At 60.7% G+C, this 24,158-nt stretch overlaps 3 protein-coding genes across 6 annotated transcripts; 2 read left to right on the top strand and 1 right to left on the bottom strand.

Annotated features, from left to right (window-relative positions):
• The first annotated feature begins 7 nt into the window (after positions 1-7).
• Positions 8-2,111, top strand: LOC117644790. The gene is made up of 3 exons (XM_034384409.1): positions 8-525; positions 749-979; positions 1,051-2,111. The coding sequence occupies exons 1-3, from the start codon at positions 115-117 to the stop codon at positions 1,642-1,644; spliced, it is 1,236 nt and encodes a 411-aa protein (XP_034240300.1). The 5' UTR covers positions 8-114; the 3' UTR covers positions 1,645-2,111.
• Positions 2,112-4,097: 1,986 nt separating this feature from the next.
• LOC117644285 (calcium-binding protein P-like) lies at positions 4,098-19,043 on the top strand. 4 transcript variants are annotated; one of them, XM_034383612.1, is made up of 3 exons: positions 4,098-5,407; positions 10,678-10,887; positions 18,552-19,043. In XM_034383612.1, exons 1-3 carry the CDS (start codon positions 4,189-4,191, stop codon positions 18,635-18,637), a joined length of 1,515 nt encoding a protein of 504 aa, XP_034239503.1. In that variant the 5' UTR covers positions 4,098-4,188; the 3' UTR covers positions 18,638-19,043. The 4 variants fall into 4 exon arrangements, with proteins under 4 accessions (XP_034239503.1, XP_034239502.1, XP_034239505.1 ...); XM_034383611.1 differs by lacking the exon at positions 18,552-19,043 and adding an exon at positions 11,616-13,586; XM_034383614.1 differs by lacking the exon at positions 10,678-10,887.
• On the bottom strand, positions 19,040-23,201 carry LOC117644742. Its single transcript, XM_034384356.1, has 8 exons — positions 23,121-23,201; positions 22,889-22,992; positions 22,351-22,489; positions 21,935-22,109; positions 21,574-21,735; positions 21,079-21,186; positions 20,810-21,003; positions 19,040-20,496 (listed from the first exon to the last, which is right to left on the bottom strand). Exons 1-8 carry the CDS (start codon positions 23,199-23,201, stop codon positions 20,203-20,205), a joined length of 1,257 nt encoding a protein of 418 aa, XP_034240247.1. The 3' UTR covers positions 19,040-20,202.
• Positions 23,202-24,158: the final 957 nt, after the last annotated feature.

The raw sequence follows: 24,158 nt of genomic DNA, 5'->3' as shown, positions 1-24,158 counted from the left end.
GTCTGCACCGCCTGCACGGCGTTCCAGAACGCCTACATCGCCCGGACGGGGCGGACCGACACGCGGACACGCGCCACGCCACTGCAGTACTTTTAGTTTCCCCGTCGCGTCGCCATGGTGGACGCCAAGTCCGTGACGAAGGTGTCCAAGGGCGTGGAGCGCGGCCATATCCTGTGCTGCTGCGCCGTGGTGTTCGTGTGCTTCATGCTCACGTGCCTCAACCTCTACATGTTGTCCAGCACGCGCGCCGTGCTCCGCCACCTGGACTCGCGCCTCGACGCGCACCCTCGCTTCGGCGCGCTGCAGCGCCAGCAAGTGCAGCAGTCCCCGGAGGAGGCGGCCGCCGCCGCCGCGGCCCTGCTGCTGCAGCAGCAGCCGATGCAGCTCCAGCAGGCCGAGGGCGCCGACGACTTCATCCTGCTCGCGCCCAGCGACCTGGACAACGCCTGGACCACGCAGACGGGCCGCCTGCTGGTGCCCGTCGGCCAGCCCGAGGAGGACGACGACGGCTGGAAGCAGATGCAGGTCAGTCCGCTCAGTGGGCCAGAAGACCGGTGGAGGCGGCCAAAACGCGTCTAGAATTTCTGACCCACTGCAAATCGATTGCCACTCTAGTGCCGCTCCGTTTTGAATGCCGAAATTTTGCAAGGGTGGCAAGGAAACTTACCAATGGACTGGCAGTGTCGTGGAAGCCGAGGCCGATCAAGCTGAACCTCCGTGTCTGTGTGTTGACCGCGTTGACGGGCAGGTGCAGCTGGCGGAGCAGAGCAAAGCCCAGCAGCAGCACATCGAGAACCTCCACGACAAGCTCAACGACCAGTACCGCGCGCGCGAGGAGCTGCAGCGTGACCAGCAAGACCTGCTGCGCGAGCACCACGAGCTGGCCATGCAGCACCAGCGCCAGATGGCCAAGAAGGACCGCAAGCTGCTCAAGGAAAAGCACCGCGCGATGCACCAGGGCGCCAAGCACAAGGACCAGGTGGGTGTTGTGGTTCTCGACCGACAGTGTACCGCGGAACCTTCAAGCCATTTTGAAACTCGGTGTTGCAGCTGCGTCGCTACCAGTCCGAGATGGAGGACCTCAAGAAGGTGGTGGAGGAGGTGCAGTCCCTGGACCCCGCCCGCGCCGCCGAGCCCGCCCCGACCGCCGCGACGGCCGTGAAGGCGCCCGCCGACAGCATCTCCGTGGACGCCGTGGTCACCACACTGGAACAGAAGAACGGCGGCGAGCCGGTCGTCAACAAGACGGAGACCGTGATGCAGATGGCGGTGCCCGTCGAGGCCGAGACGGAGCCCAGCAGCTCCCTGGAGCACATCTTCAGCGCCGTGTTCGGCCCCAACCCGGGCACCTACTTCTTCCCCAGCTACACCGTGGGCGCCGACGAGGTGGAGAAGTCCTCCCGCGCCAAGCGCGACCTGGCCGACGTGGCCGCGGACATGAAGGACCGCCGCGAGCGCCGCCTGGCCAGGCTGGCGTCCAGGTCGTCCAGGTTCGGCAGCCGCCGCCGCCGCCACAACCAGGCGGACTCCGGGCCGCTGATGCGCATCGACGACGGCCAGCTCGTGCCGCTGGTGGAGACCCCCGTGGTGCGGGACGACGGGCAGGGGGCACGCCGTCGACGCCTCGCCAAGCACCGCGGGTAGGCGGCCCGACGACGCCACACAGTGAGCCAGAAGACCTGCGCCGGCGGCCAAAATTCTAGACGCGTTTTGAGCTCCAGAGTCGCTAAACAGGACTTGGACAGAACATGTGACCCCACCAATGGATTCCTCGTTCAGAGAGCAATCCATTGGTGAGGTCACACGTCCGGCTCGAGTCCCATAGACTCTGGAGCTCTAAAAGCGTCCGGAATTTTGGCCGCCTCCGCCGGTCCTCTGGTCCACTGTGCGCCACGAGGACGGATACGACCTCGGACACGACGGACTCACATCACGGACCACGACGAGTCGACTTAGTTTAGGACTAATCATCGGACGCACGCTTTGGTTTTATTTTTGTTTACCTCGCTGTTGACGATAACCTACTTAACCTGTGACCTGAGTGCTCTTGACACGAAGTGACAAGACTGCAGTGACCAAGACTGTTACGCAACTGGACCGTGACTTATCCCGACTGCACACATGAACCCAATCCGTGACGTCCTTGGCGGATGTGACATGAAAGTGACACTGTGACACGTTTGACGGCGGCGGCGAGGGCTCAGACGCGTGCCGGAGCCAACCCTGCCAGCGACTTTGACTGCATGTGCGACTTTCGACGGACTATCGCGAAGACTCGAGTGACAACGACGAGACATCTCGACTTCTCAGACTTCAGTTAGTATTGTTTTATTTTCGTTTTTTTCTGGTAATCTGATTTTTGGTATGTGATATTTATTTAAAAACTTGAAAATAAACAACTTTAAATCAGAAAATTGTTAGTATTGTGTTGGCCGAGAACTTGGAGACGAGGAGGATGAGAGGTACTGTGGGTCAACTGATGGACCGATGAACCAAACAGTCCACCCGTTCACCGAAAGGCACGGCGGACTTCGAACTTTGAAGAAGCCTTACCGGTTTTCGCGTCGCATGCCGTCGCATCCAGACATCCAGAGGAACAGTCAACGTCCGACGGAACGAGGAAGCCGCCGCGAAAGGAAACGCCAAGGTTCTTCTACACTGCGAGAAAAAAATTAAAGCAGATGATAAACTTTATAGGGGGATGATTGCATCACACATGGCCGATTGCATCACACTTCCCCCAGGGCCGGCTGGGCTGGCAGGCGTCGATGCCCCGGAGAGGGTGGGGCGCCAGTGACGTCAGGAAGACACGTCACTGTGTTAGTGACGTCAAGGGGAGGCGGGGCGGGGCGGGCGTGGGAATGGCGGTGAGTCACGCGCCTATTCACAGTCCGCGGCGTATGCTGGCCGCAGCGCGGCGAGCACTATTCGCAGTTTCACATCTCGTTCGACGAGAGCGTTCGAATGGGGCAAATATTGTTATTGTTTTCCGAGCCACAGTGATGCCACCTGTGCCGCCCAGCAAGACACACACGTCGCAGCCGCGAGCCGCGAGCCGCGCTGCTGGGCGCGCCGAATTTAAATTCGTCGCGAAGCCCGCGCCCGCCGCGCCCGAGCCCTTTGACGAGGGATCAGCTTCAATCAGTGTTGCCAACCGCGAGACGCGCTAGAGACGTCCCAGCTGAGCCACCACACCGCAATCAGAGCAGGGCTGCCAACGAGATGATTGCTGACCCCACAAAAATATATTCAGCGGAGGAGAAGGCAAGGCGCCTTCGGGGCTTCTTCGGGTTCTTCGGCCGCTTCGGCCGGCTTCGGCGAAAGCAGCGGTTGAATCCGCGCCAAGACGAGCCTGTCGCTGCACTGTACAGTTCAATAACAGCAGTAACTGCTCCTAGCCCGCAGCAAGTGGTACGAATGGGCGGTCACGGTCGCAAACCGTGCGCCCCTTTTGCACCATTTGATTCTGGCTCCTTTTTTTGGCGAGTAGAACGCCGGAGCAGTCGGTACACCTGGTACAGCGCAAAGAAAAGAGTTCCCAGGTGAGGCGGAATGACCGACAGAGCGACCGCAGCGTCAGCGCGTCATTCCGAGAAAAGGGGGGGGGAATTTGCGCGGGCAATCGGCCGCGCAGCCAAATCTGAAGGTGTCCAGGGCCTAAGCCCGTGCCTCGCTGACCTGCCCAACCTACCCTCATGCCGGCAAACATGTCAGTCATCGTTTAGTCCGATTTTATAAAGTGTCGTATCCGTCCGGGGAGAGCAATCTAGCCTCGTTTGCGGAGGACCCGCCGGCCGAGGGGGCGAGGGGCGGGGGGAGTGAAGGGGAGAGGATGTCGGCTCGGATCCCGCCGTGGCGGGAACGGCCGGGGGAAGGGGGAGGGGGAGGGGGAGCGGTGTGCGAGAGAGACGAGAAGGCCGACCGCGGACCGCGGCCGGGCCGCGCGTATGCGCTCAGCTGTGCGAAGCATCGGTGCGACAAGGACAGACAGAGAGGTCGAGAAAGGAGGGGAGCTTGGAGGAGTGGGGGCACCCGTCGAGGCGCGACGACGGTTCCGCGGGCGGCCGGCCGCGCGGCGCGCGCGCAGCCCACGGCGCCCGCAGCAGTTCGAGTCTGGCAAGCGCGCGCACAGGACCCTCACGTCCGTCGACCCATTTTCGCGAGTGTTGTGATTGTGTTGTTTTGACCATGGCGCGGTGGAGAGCCGCAGCCCTGGTGCTGGGGCTGCTGTGCGTGGCCGCGTTGACGGACGTCTTGGAGGCCAAGAGGAGCGGCGGCGGATCCCGCAAGAGCGGTAGCAGCGGCAGCAGTGGCAGCAGCTGGAGCAGCAGCAGCCGCCGCAAGACGGGCAACAGCGGCACCAGCTACACGGCCGCGCCGTCCGCGCCCAAGCACGACAGCGGCTCCTTCATCAAGCACGAGAGCAGCGCCCCGGTGCAGTCCTCCAACTACCCCAAGCAGCCCGCGTCCAACCCCAACTACCCCGGCGCCTCCAACCCGGGCTACCCGGGCGCTGCCACCGCGCACAACGTCGGCGGTGGCCAGATGTCCAGCAGGCCGTCCAACGCGGGCTACCCTGGCGCGTCCAACCCCGCCTACCCCGGTGCCGCCTCGCACCCCAGCTACCCGGCCGGGGGCGCCGCGCATCCGCCGCCCTACCAGCCCAACTACCCGCCGCCGCAGTACCACCCGCCCCCGCAGGGAGGCTACGCCGCGCCGCCCGCCTACCACCCGCCGCCAGCGTACCACCCGCCCGCCGGCGCGCCCGCCCAGCCCGCCGTGCTGCAGCCCATCTACATCCAGCAGAGCAGGCCCGCGTCGTCCGGCCTCGGCTCCGGCGCGTCTGCCGGCCTCGGCGCCCTGGGAGGCCTCGCCGCCGGCGCCGCCCTCGGCAGCGCCCTGTCCCGCCCCAGCTACGGCAGCCACCACGGCAGCTCGGGCACGCACATCCACGAGACCGAGATCCACCACCACTACCACAACGAGTCCAACCCGGCAGCCGCCGCCCCCGCAGCAGCCGCCCCTGCCCCCGCCAACGGCGCACCGCCCCCGTACGACCCCAACAACCCCTACAACTACCCTCCCGGCCAGTACCCTCCCGGCCAGTACCCTCCTCAGTATCCTCCTGGCCAATATCCTCCTCCTGGTCAGTACCCACCTGGCCAGTACCCACCTGGTCAGTACCCTCCTGGTCAGTTCCCGCCCGGCCAGTACCCGTACCCCTACCCCTACCCGGTGGACGCTAACGGCACTGTGATCAACGGCTCCGCCCCTGTGGACCCCGCCGCCTACCCTGGAGTCTACCCTGGCGCCTACCCCGGCGCTCCCGGCGCCCCTGGTGCTCCTGGTGCCCCCGGCGCTCCCGGCGCCCCGGCCCAGCCCGACGCAGCACTAGTCGCAAACTCCGGTGAGTGACCCCTCGCTTGCTCCCCCCAGTAACCGCACGTCACTTGTTTCCTTTGTTTTCGTTTGCGGCTGCCCGGCGGTGCCCGGCGTGGCGGACAGGACGGCCACCCCTCTGCGACGGGGCCCGCCCCGCCATGCCCCGCGCCACGCCGCGCCACGCGCCCTCCCCTCTCACATTCGAGGCCCTTCTCTCAAATTAATGACCCCCCAGCGGTGCTGTGGATGCTTCCAGGCTGGCCACCAGTGTGACGTCAGCAGCGTCACTGCCCTGCCTCTAACAATCCAACAGAGCTAATTCATTTTTCACAACCAAGGGCTTCCCCTGGTGGAGTTGATCCATGACGCAAGACTGACCTTTGAACGCAGCCAGACTTGACCGTTAAAACGCGGCACCGGTACTCGAACCGACAACCCGGCCCCCGCCACGCCGCCACGCCGCCTCCGCGCTCCGCCCTGGTTGGCCCGCTTTCGCTACAGGCGGTAGGCAGGGGCGTGACGTAAGCAGCCTGGAGCTGCTCCTCCATGGGCGCAGTACACCAGGACAGTATCGCGTCCTCGTGGCCGCCACGCCGCGACCCCGGCCGACCCGCAGAGGGGCCTAACTCCATGGAAACTGCCTGGCCTAGCCGCTTGTGTCGCTCTGCTCGCTCTGCATGCGGGAGCGGCATGACGCCGTATCCGGGAATTCCCCTCGCCGTGCAGTGTAGTGGCCCTGGGGCCCGGGGCCCGGGGCCCTGTGACCGTCACTCATTATCTGTTAATTTGTGAGAGCCTGCACGCCTGTCCGCCTGTCTGTCCGTCCGCCTGTCCGTCCGCCTGTCCGTCCGTCCGTGTTTGTCTCTGTGTGTGATGAACCCCCACAAGTGCCTAGCAACGCACGCTGAAGCAACCACTGGGTGCAACCACTGGGTGCAACCCCAGGGCGGGGTGCGCGTCGTCCTCCGCTGTCACTGTTGTTGTTGTTGTTGTTGCACGATAGACACAAACAAGGCGGTCGTTACCGTATCCTCCACGGCGACGTGGCGCGCGTGGCGCGTGGAGAATGGTCCGCGGTGTGACGCGTGCCTGCGCCGTCAGCGTGCCGCCAGCGCCCTCTGGCGGCGAGTTGCGTTGCTGTTGGCGGTGACTGTACGCCCACGGGGTGGCTCGGCCGCCCGCCTTTTGTCGAGGCCTGTACTCGGCGACAGGGACTTGCGACACGTCACGGCGTCGCCGCGTCGCCGCGTGACACGTCACGCGCGGCCCGAAACCAAAACCCGGCCGCGCGGGCGGCAGAATTGGCATGGCAACGCCGCAGATGGGAAGCGAAGCAGCGAGGCTCTGGAACGACTTTGAGGAACGAGGGGCGGAACGACTTTGACGCGGCCGGCGCGGCGGTTCCCAACGCGGAACGACGAAAGAACGACTTCGGGGGAAGACGCGAAAGACGGAGGTCGGCGTCGACCGCCACTGCCGTTACCCCGCCGTTACCTCTGGGTCGCAGACCGCCGGCACCGCTAATAGACGCGGTTGTCTCCCACTAACGACCTGCCGACTGTCGCTCTGTCTCTCTCGCACTCCTGGGTCGCGCCGTGCAGGTGCGAGAGAGAGACAGCGCGGGACAGCGATAACATACATGCCTGTTATCGCCGCCCAGACCGTGCCGTCGCGCTCTTATTTTGGCGGGAGATTTTGAAAAAGAAGGAAACGGAGGGGACTCGGACAAACAGTGTGGTGTCCGTGAGAGCGTCGTATGGATCCCCACGGCTTGGCGGGCCAGGCGGGCCTTTGACCTCGGCCTCCTCGTCGGCCACCTCGTGATACGGGGTGAAGGGAGGCCGACGCCCGCGCAGGGTGCCAGGGTGCCCAGCGACCGCCTCGAGGTGCGCCCAGCGCCCTAAGGTCTGCTCTGTCTCTCTCGCACCTCTGCGGTACGCCCCGTGAGTGCGAGAGAGACAGAGTGACCACCGGCCCTTTCCTTGGTATCGCGTGCCTCGGCGTGCCTCGCACGGGGCGGCCCGTCGGTTCGCTCTTATCGCGGGGGCAGTGCATAAATTACACGCTGCGAAAAACGCGTCGCTGCCGGGATTCGAACCCGCGTTCTTCCGGTGCGTTCGTCTTTATGACGCGCCGATGACGTCAGTGGAGTCAGCGACACGCGCACGACGGTCTCCTCGCGATCGGAAAAGTGCATCGCGTCGCAAAGTTTTGAAAAATGTGGCGCAGGTATCGTCGCTCTGCATCTCGCGTGCCCCGCGCGGTTTAGTTTTCTCTCTCGCTCTCTTTCTCTCTCCTGATGGCTGCTGGCGACTCGACTAGCGGCGTCATGGACGCGAACGCGCGCGACACGACCCGGGATTTCAAAATCGATGAAATGCGACGCGACCTTTCGGGCAGCGGGCAGCCCGGTGTGCTTCGTAGCGCGAGCCGGGGCGAGCCGTTTGGAACCCTTTCGGGGGTGTTGCCGTCAGCGATGCGATCTTAGTCATGGCTGTCCCTTTGAGTGTGACTGCGCCACTAAGAGCCGCCTGTCGCGTAGGTCGTCCGATACAGTGCGGGGGCGGACACGTCACACAGGCCGCGCAAGGTGTCACCGATGACACTCCCGGTGACTGCAAATGGCGGCCAGATAGACATCTCCGGGCCTGCGGGCTGCCGCCTGTCAACTCAGGTGCGACACTCCACTGTATTGCACCTGTGTGTGTGTGTGTGTGTGTGTGGGCGTGTGCATTATGTACTACTCATCAACTGCGAGATGGCGCGCACTCCACGTTGATGGCGTTTGCGGACGTGTGTGTGTGCATGTTTGTGTACGTGTGTGCGTGCGGCGGTGGGAGAGTGTGAGTCCGGGCGAAGGTCACCTTGGGGCCCAAGTGGCGGTCAGTTTGACGTGTACTGGCGAGCCACGTGTGAAAAAAACACTCACACTCGCCCAGTGGTCCAGAATCAGGACGTTTCTGGCGTGTGACGGCCTGAAGGGTTCGAGCGCCCGCGCGCGTTATATTTTGGCCGTGTGACCTTGAGGCCGGCCAAATGCGAGTCGGGGGTGGGGGGGCTGGGCGCCCTGGACTCACCGGCGCCGCGCCGCGCCACGCCGCGCCACGCCGAGGGCTGCCCGGTCGATACAGCCCTCACTGTAAGCGGCCAATGTTGAGCTCATCTAGACTTGTTGCGCAACGGGCGCACTCAAGCCCTAGCCCACCCTAGCTCCGCGCCGCTCCGCCCTCACCTGAGGGAGCCGTCTCAAACTTGGCGCCTGAATGTTTCATCGCGTTTTAATCAGACCTCTGTATGCAAAGAGAGTGTTCTGGGCCACTGGGTCGCCGCGAGATGACTTTCTCGGCCGACGAAATGAAGGGTGGTGCGTGGCGCCGGGGCTCTCTCTCGCACTCGTGGAGCGTTCGGCAGAGGTGGGAGAGAGACAGACAGGGCGACGGAGCACAGCGAATTCCCGCCAAGGATGTCGTCCCTCTCGCGGGAAGCGATGTTTTTGTGCGCCGCTTCCCCTTTTGAGCGCTAGGGAGGTCGCCGGCGTGCTGCTGCACTGCAAGGCCGTTGAAGGCAGGGCGATGAAGGCGGGCCGTCGGCGGCCAGAGGCAGGACGCACTTCGCGACGGTCAAGAACGCACAATTGCCAAAGTGTCCCCGGGAAAAAACAAGTATCGCTCCCAGACACTGATAACATTTCTGAAAAGTATCTCTTGATTGAGATCCGTTGTGGTGCTGTGACGTTGCAAAATCCCCCCCCCCCTTGCCCCTGGCCACCGTAGAAGCTTTTGGTCTGCTCCACTGGTTTTTTTCTGGCCGTTCTCGCGGCCGTTGCCGCAAACCGAACCGTGCCGTGGCGATGCGGGCAGGCGGGCGGGCCGCGGGCCGACGGCCCGGACCGCTCCACAACGGTGCGATTCTGCCGGGGCTGGCTCCCTGGCTTGCAAGACTCACCATGGAATGGACTGCGATTGTTGTTGGCTGCCGATAACGACAACGAGTGCGTGTCGCAGGCCAGGGCTGGGTGACGTCACCGTCCTACCCTTCCTGGCTTGTGGAACCGTCGGGGCCGCGATACTAGGGCGATAGCCAGTGGCCACCGGTGGCCACGCCGGTCTTCTGGCCCACTGTGCGCGCTGTGCACCATCGACCCGCCCCGTGGCGTCGTCTGCTCTGCGCGCCGTCCAGACTGGTCCAGTGTCCGTCGCTTTTGAGGGCGGCCCGGGGAACTGGAGCACGGCGTCGTGGCCGCGCATGTGGGTCGCCGTAAGGGCCCTGGCCGGCCCTGGCGGGGGCGGGCATGGCATATCTATGCAGAGGAGACCTGCCAAGGACGCCCTGTCGGAGCCACCTCCGAAAAGGCTGCGACTAGAGCGACGTGGGGTTTCGTGCCCAAAGCGGCCAAGCACCTTCTGGCTGACGGCGTCCTGGGTTCCCGTGTCGCGACTGGATTGGCGTGGCGACTGCCGCGACGAATTGTGCAAATAGGAATATGAGGCAGCTAGACAAGGCGCGGCCCCGCGCGGCCTCGCGGGCGCGGCCCTGCCCCGCCCCGCCCCGCCCCGCCCTGCCCCGCCCCGCCCCGCCCCGCCCCGCCCCGCCCCGCGAGCCAGCCGAGCGGAACGCCAGCCTCGGGCGCCGCGACGGAGGAACGAAGCCGCCTCCAACGGGCAAGGCGCGAGTCCAGATTTTTGGCCGAGGCTGCCGCGGGCGATTCGATTCCGAAGGATCGAGTGTCGTCGCTCTGTCTCCGTCGCACTCCCACGAGAAGCCCATCTTCCCCTCCTTTTCCGCTGAATTGGCCAGGCTTCGCTTCCGCGGTGCGATGCGGCGTCAGCGCCATGCCATTGTTCGACGCGTCAACACGCATCGCACGGCGTGCCGCGCGGTGCCGCGACATGACTCCATGGCTCCAAGACGGCGCCGGGCTTTGTTCGTCTTTTGTCGTCAACTTGCAAAGCATCGCTCGGACTCACCGGCGCTTCTAGGGCATACTGAAAATAAATTTGCTAAAAAGTTCAGAAAGTAGGCGGCGGTTTCGCTTGTGCAGCGCCCCGGTAAAACCCGCGGTGCCGCGGACAGATCGTCACGTCCGGGCGTTGTTGTCGTTTAGAGTTCGCCGAGGAAGTCACGTTACTGTGTGTTCGGAGAGCCTCGGGCTTCCCCGTTATCGCTGGGCTGCAAAGAAAACTAAATAGGCGGGAGGCTGTGCGCACGGTTGCCATGGCAACCGTCCGAAGGACTGACGACGTGAAACTGACTTCACCAAGCACTTGCTAACTGAACACCCCCTGTTTGATCCAGACGCTGCCGCCTCTAACGCGACCCTGAACGGCACCACGGAGATGCCCCCCGCGGCTAACACCACGGCTAACTCGACTGTCCCCTCTGAGACCCCCACGACCCCCGTGGCTCTCGGAGGCCCCACGGTCCCCACCGTGGTCCCCGGCGTGACCTTTAGTACCGCACCCCCGACGGCCGCCCCCGCCGTGACCCCGGCGTTGACTCCAGCAGGTAACCAGACGACGACCGCTTGAGGACCCGTCCTCCGAGTGCGGACAGTCCCCTAATGGTTGCGGGCTAGGTAGACTGTGACTAACATGGTGGTGGAGGTGCACCCCAGAGTTTAATTGACTTTATCTGAGTTAATTTGTTCTTGACCTGGAGTTCGAAGGGTATATTTTCCTCCTGAGACTACGACGTTGTGTGCTTGTTGAGATGATGGTGGTGGGAATTTTGGTGATGGCTTATGTGTGTGTGTGTGTGTGTGTGTGTACGTGTGCGCGCGTGCGTCTGTTCGTGTGAGAACGGTGAAAACCGAGGAGAAAACGGACAAAAATACGACGACGCGCTCCCTCTTGCCATGCTGCTTTTTCGGTGCTTTCCATCCCGCTTCATCTCATGAAAGCGTCTTTTCTACTGCTTTGATCTTCATCTCTCTATGCTTTTTAAAAACAATTTTTTTTCTGAAGTCTAATAGTTTTTTGTTTTGTGTTTTTGTGTTTCGTTAATTTTTTTGATAACGTTTCCTACTTGTGAACTTTTTCAATGTTGCTTTTGAATCTAAACCTGTGTTGTGTTTTTATTTTCCACAGGGGAAATAACTTAGAATTTTTAAAGTTGTAAATTTTTGATTGAGTTTTGGAGGAAATTTTTTTTTTGTCGATGTTATTTCCCCTTTTTGTGACTTTTTTTTTCGGAATGGCTGTCCGCTGCATGAGACCGTTCTTTTTGGTGCACAGGCTCCGCCGCCCAGCTGTCCTCTCGGAATAACGCCCCGGTCGTCACCCAGTCGGGCAAGGCATCCGCTGGCTTGGTGCTCCCCAGCTTGGTGAACCTGCTCCTGCCCCTGCTGGCCCTCGGCGTCTACAACGTCATCTCGTGATGAGAAAGTCAACCACCCGCCGTCGTCCTGTTGTTGCCAACTGAATGTACAGCATGATGTAACCTGTCTGAAGGAATGAAATGGTGCTGAATGTAAACTGTGGGATGCGGGGATTTTCTTTGGTTGAAACAATGAACCTGTTGCGTATTTTCTGTGTTTTTTTTTTTTCGGCTAGTCTATCGCTGTTAAATGTTTTTGGGGGCATTTACTCATCTGGTTTTCAGTGTGAAGGGAGCACGCAATACGCCATTGCGCTTGAGTTTGTTTTTTCTGGTTTGCTTCACTCTGAAAGTTTAAAAAGATCCCACGTGAGAGGGACCCTTGCAAATTATGTCGATCTGTCTAAAAATATATAAAAATTACAAAAATAAAACCTACGATCGGGAAGAAACTTGCCCCATAGTTTTCGTGTTTTTCTTATCTTTAGTGTTTGTTGATTCCAATTTAAGTTATTACAATGTTATCTGTACGGGACGGAGCGATGATGCTGGTGGCCGGAGAGCCGCAGTGCTTCTTTTCCAAAGGCTGTGTGACTGTGATGCCACAAGGCTGGCTTCCGGTTAGTTGGTGCTCTCGCCAGTGAAGCATGCACTGCGCTGGGCTGCATGAGCATTGGGCTTTCTGACTTCAGAGCCCTGCGTTTCAGAAGAACAGCCAGAGTTTCAGCGCTGCGAGTTAAATGAGGCCGTTCCAAACAATGGATTTGGAACGTGTTTCATTTTATTCGCGCTGGAAGCTCTGCCCGTTTTTAAGACGCAGGCGCCTCGAATCAGGAATTTCCTAACGAAAGTTCGCTGGTTGGTTTGAGCGAAAGCGTGCATGCCAGCGTACGATTGAGCATCATCAGTTGTGATGCAAGAGGCGTTAACAATGTTTCCAGTGTAGAGTTAAGAGCGTCTCAGGTAGTGGTTATTTTTGTACAAAGTGTATTTATTTTCATCCTCTTTCCTCCATTGTGCTGTACAGTTTTGGAGGGAGGTGTTGTCTTCTGTTGATATTTGGTCCTGACTTCTGTCTTGGCTTTGGCATCGAAGACGCCCAATAATGTGCAATGGATATCCTTAATTAAATGGGCCAATCGTCCACTCGGACGTTTGATGGCCTGGTTGGGAACTAGTCGATGCTCACTGGCACTTTGCATTTTGTCATGCGTGGGTTTGATTAGTTGTAGTCCGGATCTTCTAGGAGTACGTGTTTGTGATATGGATAATTCGCGAATACCCAGTGACGTGTGGTTCATAATTGTCATATGTGCGAAAATGTCTTCGTTTCGACGTATGTTTCTTGAGTATATTTGTTGCACTCGATTTTAAAGAATATTCCAGCTGCTTCTTCTTGTTTGATCCTTTGCACAAAATTTAATCATAACTCAATTTTTATGTATTTTTTTTTTTTTGAAAAAAAATTTGCTCTGATTTACTATTATACTTATACTTTGGTATAATGTAGTATACTAGTTGTTTACTTTTAGTGCAACTATTTTATTCGTTATTCTGTGATTTTTAAGTACTTGTAATTTTTTCTCGGTTCCACCTGATGCATTTTATTGCATCCTTTTTCTCATACCAGGATAGTTTGCCTGTCCTTTTGCCATTTTATTGGTTCTAGAAATGAAGTAGATACAGAAAAAGCGGTAGCCTTGCCTTAAACGAAGGGTATTGTTGATTTTGACTGATTATTATACTCTCTTCTTATAGACTCGTACTTTGTCAGTGTCTCTTTCTCCTCAAAGTGTGTTTTGTCTTTATATTTTACTACTTCGGACCATGCTTGGACCTTCCTCTGTTTCTCATACTTTACCTCTTAATAAAAGAGACAAACGACAACATGTTTCTTGTTGTGGCTCAGCTGCGCCCCAGAACCCTCACAGCAGACGAGCCGCATTTCGAGTGGCGGACTGGCGGGACGGCACAAGGTCTGGCACAAGGCCGAAGAAAGCTCCGGCCAACGTAATGCATGCGTTACACATTGGGACGGGATAAATCCTGGACGCACTTACGAAACGGGCGCGCCTCGGTATGACACGGAGACAGGCCTGGAGCTGGAGAAAGCCGGGCTGGGGCTCGGTCTAGGGAGGGGCAACTCATCAGTGACGCAATGCACGCGCCGCGATTGGATTATTGTTGTGTCCGATCGGCTCCGCAAGTGTCGGGGCGGTGCGTTTACAGTCAGCACGGCGCCCCAGTGGGTCCAGGGTTGGCATGCACCGTTGCCGCGGAAGAAGGCAGGAATTCCCTCCCGCCATGCGTCGGTGTTGACAGGGTTGCCAACCACAGCCTGCCTACTAGGCAACTTCTCGAGAGCAAAGCCCATCTATTGCCAAGGAGACAGGCTGAGGTTGGCAACCCTTCTGGCACTCGTAGCATCGCGGGCATTTTGCTGTCCTGTCGTGGCGTGGAGAGGGAATGGGGCGTATGTATTTGTTTGGGTTCAGCCGTCCGGCCCTGAGCCGCGCCGTGCGGTGAGGCCGAGAGCACTCCCAAGATGGCCGGGGAAGTGAGACGAGTCCAGACGGCCCGCGAGACTGCCAAGCACACCGCCACCGCGCGCCGAGTGGAGTAAACTCATGGAGGCCGCGTGAGGTTGTTGTCGTTCCGTTGGCAAGATCACGGACCGCCTGCCTGCCTGCCTGGGTTGGCAGCACTGCCCCGCTTCCTGTTCCGCGGTGAAATATTTTCGCCGGCGCGCCGGGCGTAGTACTGTGACTGCGCGCCGCTTTCCAAGCGAAGCGCTTCGCGCGGAGTCGGTGTATCGACACTTTACAGCCCTAGACGCGCGTCGTCTTCGGGGAGGCCCGTTGCGTTTCCGCGCTCCGTTGTTACCCAGCACCGCCGGCACACTACAGGGAAAGGGAGTCGTCTCGTCATGACGGCAGAGGAGTCGACGTGATTAAATCGAGTGAAAGCATCTCTGTGGTTTTTCATTTTCCTTCCGGGGCAATGACAGGCGGCATCTACCGCCGCCCATCTCTGCGACATCCTAGTCGTGGACGGGAAATATCAGATTGGGGCTTCTTGTTTTCAAGCGTCGAAAAGGGGGAGGGGGAGGGCCGTGACCGTCACTTGGAGGGTCTCCCTGCGTCCGTTCCTGTGCAAAGCTGAAGCGATCAGGAGGGAATATGATTTCCCCGAATGACTGGCGGCTTTGCAGGGCGCTGCGGCCGGTATACACTGGTAGTCGGTATTGGCACGTTGGCACACACTTTCCTCTCCGTCCGACACATGGGAGGGGAACGGGGAGACGGGGAAAACGGAGGGAGAAACGGCCTCACGCCGCTCCCTTTCTGCTGTTCCGCCGCGCCAAGCCGGTGGCGCCCTCCCTCGGCAGACGGCCGAACTGCCGGCAAGGCCGTGCGTCAGAGCGCTGCGCGCCGCCCGGCGCGGCAAGTTTGAATTTTGAACCTCCTCGCGTCGAGTGCCTGGTGAAGTCATCACACTTCAGCTTGATTGAGCAGTGATTTTAGCCAGACAGTCGCTGTCTCACACTGCCAGCCGGAGGCGCTCCCGGACCTCAGTTCTTGCCAGGCTCGGCCAGAATCTCCAGGTTGCTCAGTGCCGCTCTGCCCTCGGCTCTGCCATGCGCACCGCGTTGGTCTTCGTGGCGTTGGCCGCCTGCTGGATGGTGGCCTCGTCGGCGCCACTGCCGGCCACTTCTAGCCCTGTGGACGGCGTCGGAGGTTCCGGCGACGGCGCTGGAGGTTCTGGTGACGCCGTCGGAGGTTCCGGTGACGACGCTGGAGGCTCTGGCGACGACGTCGGCGGCTCTGGCGACGGCGCTGGAAGTTTTGGCGAAGGCGTCGGGGGTTCTGGCGACGGCGCTGGAGGTCCCGGCGACGGCGTCGAAGGTTCCGGTTATGGCCTCGGAGGTCCTAGCGACGGCGTCGGAGGTCCTGGTGAACGCGCTGGAGGTCCGGGTGGCGCTGGAGTCCCTGCTGGCAGCGTCGGAGATCCCTTTGACATTCCCCCCGGAGCCCCTGCCGGCGCCGCAGCCCCCCCGTCTATCATCACGTTCCCCAAGTACAGGGAGTGCCACAAAGGCGAAAAATTGGACCAGAGGGGCAGATGCAGGAATCGTTGGTGAACCAGTAAGTAGTATTCTCTTCCCATTTTGTCCATGGTTGTTACTTTGTGTTTTGGGTCGCTTATTCTCGCCATGGCCAGGTTTGCCATCGACCGACAGTGCTGGGGAAGTCCACTCGCTGCTGTAATTTAGCAGCGAGTTTGAGCTTTACGCCCACTGCCGTATCCGCCTCGCCACCGCGTTTTCGCTGCCGGTCTCTGTTTCCGCCAGGTTGCCGAGGTCGCCTCAGTGCCGCTCTGCCTGCCATGCGCGCCGCGTTGGGCTTGGCGGCGTTGGTCGCGTGCTGGGTGGTGGCCTCTTCGGCGTCGCTGCCGACTAGCCCAGGGGACGTTGCCGCCGAAAGCTCCGGCGACTACGACGATAGTTTCGGCGAGCCCGTCGAAGGCTCTGGCTATGCCGTTGAGGGCTCTGGTTCCGGCGACGGCGTCGACAGTTCCGGTGACGGCAGCGGTTCCGGTGACGGCAGTGGTTCCGGTGACGGCAGTGGTTCCGGTGACGGCAGCGGTTCCGGTGACGGCAGTGGTTCCGGTGACAGCGGCTCCTGGGAGGGATGCAATGACCGTTCTGGTGGCTCTGGCAGTGGCGACGGAGACTCGAACTGCCTACCGCTTCCATCATCCTCCATCATCAAGGCCCCCAGGTACAGGACGTGCCACAGGGGCGAGAAACTGGACCGGGCGGGCAACTGCAGAAAGCGCTGGTGATTACCCCGAAGCAGTAAGTAGTTGGAACTTATTTTTGGCCGCGGGTTTCGTGTTTACTCTGCCTGGCCGGTGGGGCCGGCCTGGCCGCAGTGCCGCGGCAGCCAGGCCCGCAGCCAGGCCGCCAGGAGGCCATGGCGGAAGGCGCCTTGGACGGCGTCTCCGAGGCCCCGACGACGCCGGGGACGCCGATCTCGGTGTTCCTCGTGCCGGACTTGGCGGCGCGCGTCCCGCGGAGCTCGTTGGCCGAGGCGCTGGTGGTGGTGTGCAGCGTGCTGGTGGTGGGCATCACCCTGCTCTTCGTGCTGCTCTTCATCAACAGCCACTGCCCGAACGCTGTCATTTTCAACAGTGTGTCGAGTTTCCAAGTGAGCGTTTGAAGTATAGGATAGTTTTATCAGGGCAACGGCCGTCCCACCGTCAAAACTGACATGTTTGGCACGGTAATCAACGAAGTAATTAGCAAGCTGAGTGTCAACAAGGTGGCCTGTCAGGAGTACCATGATTGATTTCGGCGTGGAGTTCCTCTGATCGGGACGCTGGCTCCAAGGTCGCCGTCTGGGTGTTTCTTTCGGGTCGCGGCATGTGGCCGTCGTGTACAGCCGTGCTGGCGGCGACGGTCGCGGCTTGTTCTGGTGTGGACCATAGCAGGCACGTTTCAAACATTGTCGTGTCAACATTTTGTTTGTCTTGGTGATGGAGCCAGTGCTTCCAGAAGGTCCACGGTCGTCCCGTTGCCGGTGCCTTTACGCGTGTGTCGTGTGTGCTGAAGTGTGCGAGCGGTCCTGCGCCGCATGCGGCAGCCTAACGGTCGTGGAAAGCCCTTTCCTGCGGCGTGGCGAAGCGCCTGCGGTCAGCGGGGTAGGCCGCACACCGCGGCCGCGCTGCGTGGCGGGCCGGCCTACCTGCAAGGCGTTCGCCTCCCCGAGTCCCCCCAGCCTCCCGCGCGGACCGCCAACCGCCAACGCGGACCTCAGGGCGGTCCGCTTGGAAAATCTGAAAGTGTCATTTAGTCTTTTAATCGGACTCCTTCCGAGAAGCACGCTGCCCTTCCCCTCCCCTCCCCGGGCGGCGCGCCTGGTCCGTCTGGTCTCCGTATCGGCGTCCTAGCCCGGCAGCCTTCAGTGTGAGTCTGGCCATGCTGCGGCGCGCGTGGCTGCTGCTGGTCGTGCTGGTGGTGGCGGTGCTGGGCGCGACGCGGTGCGCCCCGTGCCACGCCGGCTGGCTCAGCGAGTCCCCAGAGACGGACACCCCCGCGCCGCCGCCACCGCCGCCGTCGTTGTCCACCGAGGTCGCCGACGAGGAGGTCCTGCAGCCGGTGGCGAGTCAGCCCCTCGGCGCCGCGCCGGCCGAGGCGACCACCCGAAACACCGAGTCCCACAACAACATCATCCGCGTGCCCGTCTGGAACTCGTGCCCCGAGGGGCAGTCCCGCGACCGGCGCGGCAAGTGCAGGGCCAAGTGGTAGCGCGGTGAGTGCGGCCCCACGCACCGGTGTCGATAGGGTTGCCAACCTCAGCCTGCCTCTGGCAGCATGTGCGCTTTGCTCTCGAGAAGTTGGACAGGCTGAGGTTGGCAACCCTCTCGCCGGTGCATCGTCGGTGGGAAGTTTAGCCTACTGATGTGGCAACGCTGAGTGCGGGCCGCGGGCCACCCCCTTGGACCTGGTCAGTGACGCTGACGCGCTCCTCGATCTGATAGCGGCGCGACGTCAAACGCTCTCGGACAGTGGCAGTAAACGGCTTGGCCGTAAACTACTGAGGAATACCCGGCCTGCCAGAGCGACTCGGTGGCTCCAACAAACACTATCGCCAGTGCGACTCTGCTCCGCTCTGCTCAGCGTCCCGGACGGAGCATGGAGGCGTTCTGCGAGATAGCCGCCGCAGCGCGCGGCCTGGTTCCCTGTTTCCCTGCTCCCTGGTTGCGCATTTGTTTTTCAGCCGAGCCTGCCGCGCTGCCGAAATCCTATTCGTCCGGCAAATTGGACCATAACGCCCTCGCTGCTGTTGCAGGCAACACCACGCCCGTGAGCGACACGACCACGGCGGCGCCGTCCAGCACCACGACGGTGTCCGCGGCCACGACCGTCGCCGCCTAGCCGAGACAGAGGAAGGAGGCCGTTGTAGCGACGGCCGCGTCCGCCGCGTCACCGAGACCATCAGCTGCAGGTCGGGCTGATCGACCATAGTCACAATGACGGGTTTACTCTCTATTTTTACAAGTGCAATACCGGTAATACCATTGTAATTAATTACGAAACCGAACGTGTAAAAGAGTTAACGTATGACGTATAATGCACAAAAGACCAAAGTTGTTTATGTTTTTATAAGAAGTATTTTTATTTTGATTGTTTTTTTTGTGTGGGTGACCTTAGGAGGCCCGATGTGTGATAGACAGGAATGAACCAGGGTATTTTAAGCAGCTCTCTGAAGAGTGTTATTGTATAATCCACTATGCTTTACGTGTGCCGCACTGTAGAAGGCAAATAAAATGCACTTTGTCAACTTTTTGTTTTCTCTGTATTTCCTCAACTACTTACACACGCAAGTAAGGAATAATAAGACACAAAATTGTAAGTACTATTATTATCAGAAATTCAGTCGATTGATTTTTAAACAGCCTGTAGGTTTAGAAACATAGTGGCTCCCGCAACTCTATCAAAGCCTACGTTAAGTATTAGTAGTCGGTATTATAAGAAACGAAACTATCAACAAAACAGAATATACAAAAATATTTACACAAAAAAGAAGAAACTTTCACTACACACAAAGAGAGCTTGCCTTTTATTTCTATTTTATTGTTAACAGACAAATATAACTGGAATCACAGAAACAACAGTACAGTAATGAAACGAAGAAGATCAACGTCAATGTGGAAACTGGTTGTGGGCGTTTCACTTAAATTTTCCACTGGAAGCACGCAACACCGGGTTGAGATACTGAGATCTGAAACTTCCGGCGGTGGGACATACGTAGAGGGACCAGGCGGGCTGCCCTCGGGGCTGCCACCCATGGCACGAACAACAAACTTATGGCAAGTAACTCGGACAATCTAAAGAAACGAGACTCAATAAGATAAGGTGAAGTAATAAATACAAAGTGTACGTTCGCCATGCTCCTCAGTGCACTTCTCACCTGAGGACTGGCTGCCCCCCAAGTGATTGGGCTGGAGGCGGTTTTAAATTGAATCAAGTCGCTAGCTCAACCCGCGCTGGACAGTGCTGAACTGCCCACTCGACGGGGATTCTCAGTCGCTAAAAACACGCGCGGAAAGTCCACTTGCAGCTTGGCATCACAGATTGAACACATTTCGAGAGCACGAAACGCGTCGCCGTCCCTGTCTAGCAGTCCGTGCTCGCGGCGTCTCGCTGGCTGGCCTCGCTGGGGCCCGCCTCGCAGTACAGTCTCGGGTAGTGACTAGCATCGGTCGCACTTCGCACTCACTCTTAAACACTAGGACCGACGGTCGGGTTTTATCACAGTGCAGCTTCGTTTTCCCGGCCAGCCGGCCAGCCCGGAAGATCCATTTTCCATCCAGTCTTTCCCGCCGTTTTTTCGAACTGCGGGCTGGCGGCTGGCGGCTCGGCGGGCAGTGGTGACTGGAGTCCTGGAGCACGGCAGCAGTGCGGCGCTCTAGGGCTCTAGCCACCAGGGTCGGCGCCGGCTAGCTCAGCGACATGCTGGAGGCCGTGGCCATGGACGAGGTGGACGCGGTCAACGAGGAGGCGTCGTCGGCGAAGGGGACGTCCAGCGAGGCCGGCAGGGACAGCGCCGGGCTGATGACGTTGGCCACGTCGGGCACGTCGTCCTTGGGCTGCCCGGGGAGCAGGCCGGGCGGGAACAGCGCGCCGTACGCGGGGGGCTGATCCAGCTCCTCGTAGGCCGGCGGCCGCGAGGGGTCGTCCTCCAGGTCCGAGTCCAGCACCAGCACGCCGCCGGTGGCGCCCATCTGCCAAGCCTGCGGGTCCAGAAGACGGCGTCGCTTAGAACAGCCTCCAGGGCGGCTGCACAGTGGACTAGAAGACCGGAGGTGGTCAAAATCCCGGACGCGTTTTGAGCTCCAGAGTTGCTAAATGGGACTGGAACCGTACGTGTGACCCCACCAACGGATGTCCCTCCGAATGAGGAATCCATTGGCGGGGTCACACGTTCGGTTCGAGTTCCATTTAGCGACTCTAGAGCTCAAAACGCGTCTAGAATTTCGACCGCCTCCACCGGTTTCTGGCCCACTGTGGGCACGTGTAGTTTCAAACGGGCGTTCACCAACTGACCTGCGGCATGAGCACGGTGGTAGGGGGGTGCGTCGGGTTTGACGCCGAGGCCGACGCCTTGGGTTGCCGACAGCAGCACTCCCACAGCCCGCACAGCATCAGGAAGGCTCCGCACACCAGCATGCCCAGCATGAGGTAGCCCCAGGGCCCGTAGGTGGACAGCGTGTCTGGGATGGAGTGGTCGGGCGCGGGCTCTGCGCGAGAACAAGGAAGGCAGTCAGTCAGGGGTTCGTTGTGATCAACTCTGAACACGCACTGTTGGTACTGACGGTGGCTCGCCGTGCGGTTGGGGCCTGGCCATCTCAGCAGGTCCATGATCAACTCCTTGGCGTCGCCGGCGCCGACGTCCACCTTGCTGGCCTGCCGCGGGACCTCTGCTGCAACAACAACGTCTTATTTTCAAATCAAAGTCACGAAAGTCGGCTACAATCTACACGATGCGTCTGGATCGTGAAGGGTTTGCCATCCCTGACGCTGAGGTTGACTACCCTCGCGGCACGTGCATCGGGGGCATTGCACAGTCGACCAGAAGACCGATGCCGGCGGCCAAAACTCTGGACGTGTTTTGAGCTCCAGAGTCGCTAAACAGGACTCGAACAGAGGGTGTGACCCCACCAATGGATTCCTTGTTCGGAGAGCATTCCATTGGTGGGGTCACACGTTCGTTTCCAGTCCCATGTAGCGACTCTGGAGCTGAAAACGCGTCCGGGATTTGGACCGCCTCCACCGGTCTTCTGGCCCGCAGTGCACTGCCGCCCACTCACCGACGAGGCTGGCGCTGCTCCTGCACTTGGTGGGGTCCTCGTCGTGGCCGTCCATGGGGCAGTTGGGGTAGCCGTCGCACGCCAGCTCCGCGGCCACGCAGAAGCGCTGGAAGCGCGGCCGATGCTGGCACGGCGCGAAGTGGCTCCGCTTGCACATTTCCCCTGCAAGGCGACCAGGCATCAGACACACAGACACAGACAGTGGCGGAGAGTGTGTGTTGGTGTCTGCGCGCTTGCAAAAGTCGCGCTTGGCGGCCAGACCGGCCTAGCCACGCGCACGAGCGACATTGCAGCCGCCACTGTGGGTCGAAAACACCAGAGAAACACTCCGGATCAACTGAACTGCGCGCTGCGCACGAACCTCTGCCGATGGCGGTGAGGATGACGTTGTTCGCCACCTGCGACGCGCGCTGCGACTCGAGCGGCGGCCACCACTCCAGGGTCACGTTGTTGGGCGACCACTCGCTGAAGTTGAGGTTGCCGACGGCCGCCCGCTGGCAGAGGTCCACGGAGAAGAGCACGGAGCAGCCGGGCATCTGCGGCAGCGAGAGCGGGCAGTGAGCATGGGCGCCTGGGAGGTAGGCCACCCACCCGACTCCAGCGGCTGGCGTTAAGGCGCCTGGAGGGTAGGCCACCCAACCTACCCGCCGGCCGAAGCGCAGAGCCTGGAGGTGGGCAGCCCAACGGGCTCCAGTGCACTGTGGTGGCGTCGCCGCCGCCTAGGTCGACGCGACGATCGGCGCGCCAAGAGTTCCCGAGTTTCTAGCCGGTTCTTACCAGTGAAAGTCTGCACGAGGGCTCGCTCGTCGGCACCTCGTGCGAGACGGCCGAGGCGACGTCCGCGGCGGGGCCGGAGGCTGTCGCGGCGCTGTTGACGAGCACCAGGGACAGCTGGTACCCGGGCGGCGCGGCGACGCTGACACGGCAGGGGCCGACGCGGTCCTCGGCGGGGCGGCGGTCGCGCAGCTCCAGCGCCACGGCGGACTCCAGGCCCTTGCCGGCGAGCAGCACCGGCCGCGCCGTGCAGAAGTTCTCCGACGGCATGCCTGCGAAGGACAAGAGAGTGTCAGGCGCGAGCGATTCCGGCGGGCAACAGCCCACACTTTGAACCCGGCATGTCTTTACAGTGACCAGTTTTGCGGGGCCACTGCTTCTCAAACGAGTGCCGCCAATGGCCGCCAAGCGTTTGGACGCAGCGGTCGCCCAAAGTCATCCCGACCCGAACAGAGGATGGGCGCGCGGCTTACCCTTGCGGACGGCGGACAGGGCGACGGCGGCGACGCGGAGGACGCGCCCGGGCCGCGGCGGCGTCCACGTCAGGCTCAGGTTGTGGGGGATGCTGACCATGTCCGGCTTGGCGGCGCGCACGGCCCCCTCGTCGCACAGGTCCACCGACAAAGCCAGCTCGTCCTCGACGTACTGGACAACGAAAAGAGCAAAACCTTTAAGATCCAGCGCGTGGCGACGGCACGCCTCGCCGCTGACCGGTCCCGGAGGGCAAAGTCCGGTGGCCGCGTCGAGACGGTCGGCGTTCATTTGCGACTCACCAAGGCCAGCGTGCACGACGCGGCGTCGTTGTCGCTGCCGACGCTCTCCATCACGGCCTCCGCGAACATGCGGCCGTCCATGCTGGGACGCGACGTGTCGACGGCGTCATCGTCGTCGTCCTCGGCCAGGTCGGCGACGGGCGCGGGCACCAGGACGACGCCCAGCTCGTAGGCGGGCGGCACCGTGACGTCCAGGCGGCACGGCCGCGGCGACGGCGGCGAGGACGCCAGGTCGAGCTGCAGCAGCTGCAGCGAGGACTCGGAGGACGGCGTCAGGTGCAGCGGGGCGGACACGCCGCAGAAGTCCACGCCTGCGGCCCAAAATATGTCTGCCGTGAGTTTGAGTGAGTGGCGCTCAACGACACGCGGTTCGGTTCCGCGTTGCCGCGCCTCGCCGCCAATGACGGACGAGTGAAAAGCCGAGCCGGCGTGGCAATGACACTCGGCCAATCAGAGCACTGCGGGGCACACTGCCATTCCTTTTCCGTTTCCCGTTTCTGTAAGTGCTGTACATCACGCACTGCCCCGGCACTGCCCGCCGCACACACTCACACACTCTCACTCAGGCCGCGCAATGGCACGCCTATAAATTTGACCGCCACCTACGGATGGATGCGGACTGGTTCAGATAGTCCTTTTCGTCGCTGTCTCTCTCGCGCCTGAAGGGGACGCCAGCTGGAGAGGAAGGTGTAAAAAACGTGGGAAAAAAATAACAAAGGTGTGAATCTAGGATTATAAGGCGACGACTCGGCGTCGGGGGATAAAAATACGTATATATGCGACGGAGAAAGAGCAAGTATTGGCCGTACATTATAGATGATGTTGTTTAGATACGAGTCTTCTCATTTCCTCATTGCGTGGACTGGCGGGGACTGGTGGGGACTGGGTGGCCTTCCGGACACGCGGACGCGCGGCGAGGAGGGGAGGGGAGGGGAGGGGGTGGAGATCATTCACCGGTACGGCCACAGGCCACAGCCGCGGTCCAGACTCACCAGACTCTCCAGACGCCATCCCGACGACCGGCGGCTCATCCCACTC

Source organism: Thrips palmi, unplaced genomic scaffold (genome assembly GCF_012932325.1).
Source record: "Thrips palmi isolate BJ-2018 unplaced genomic scaffold, TpBJ-2018v1 HiC_scaffold_18, whole genome shotgun sequence".
In the NCBI taxonomy this organism is placed as follows: Eukaryota; Metazoa; Arthropoda; class Insecta; order Thysanoptera; family Thripidae; genus Thrips; species Thrips palmi.
Note: the sequence above shows the minus strand (reverse complement) of the source record. Positions and strands in the feature narration are given on the sequence as shown.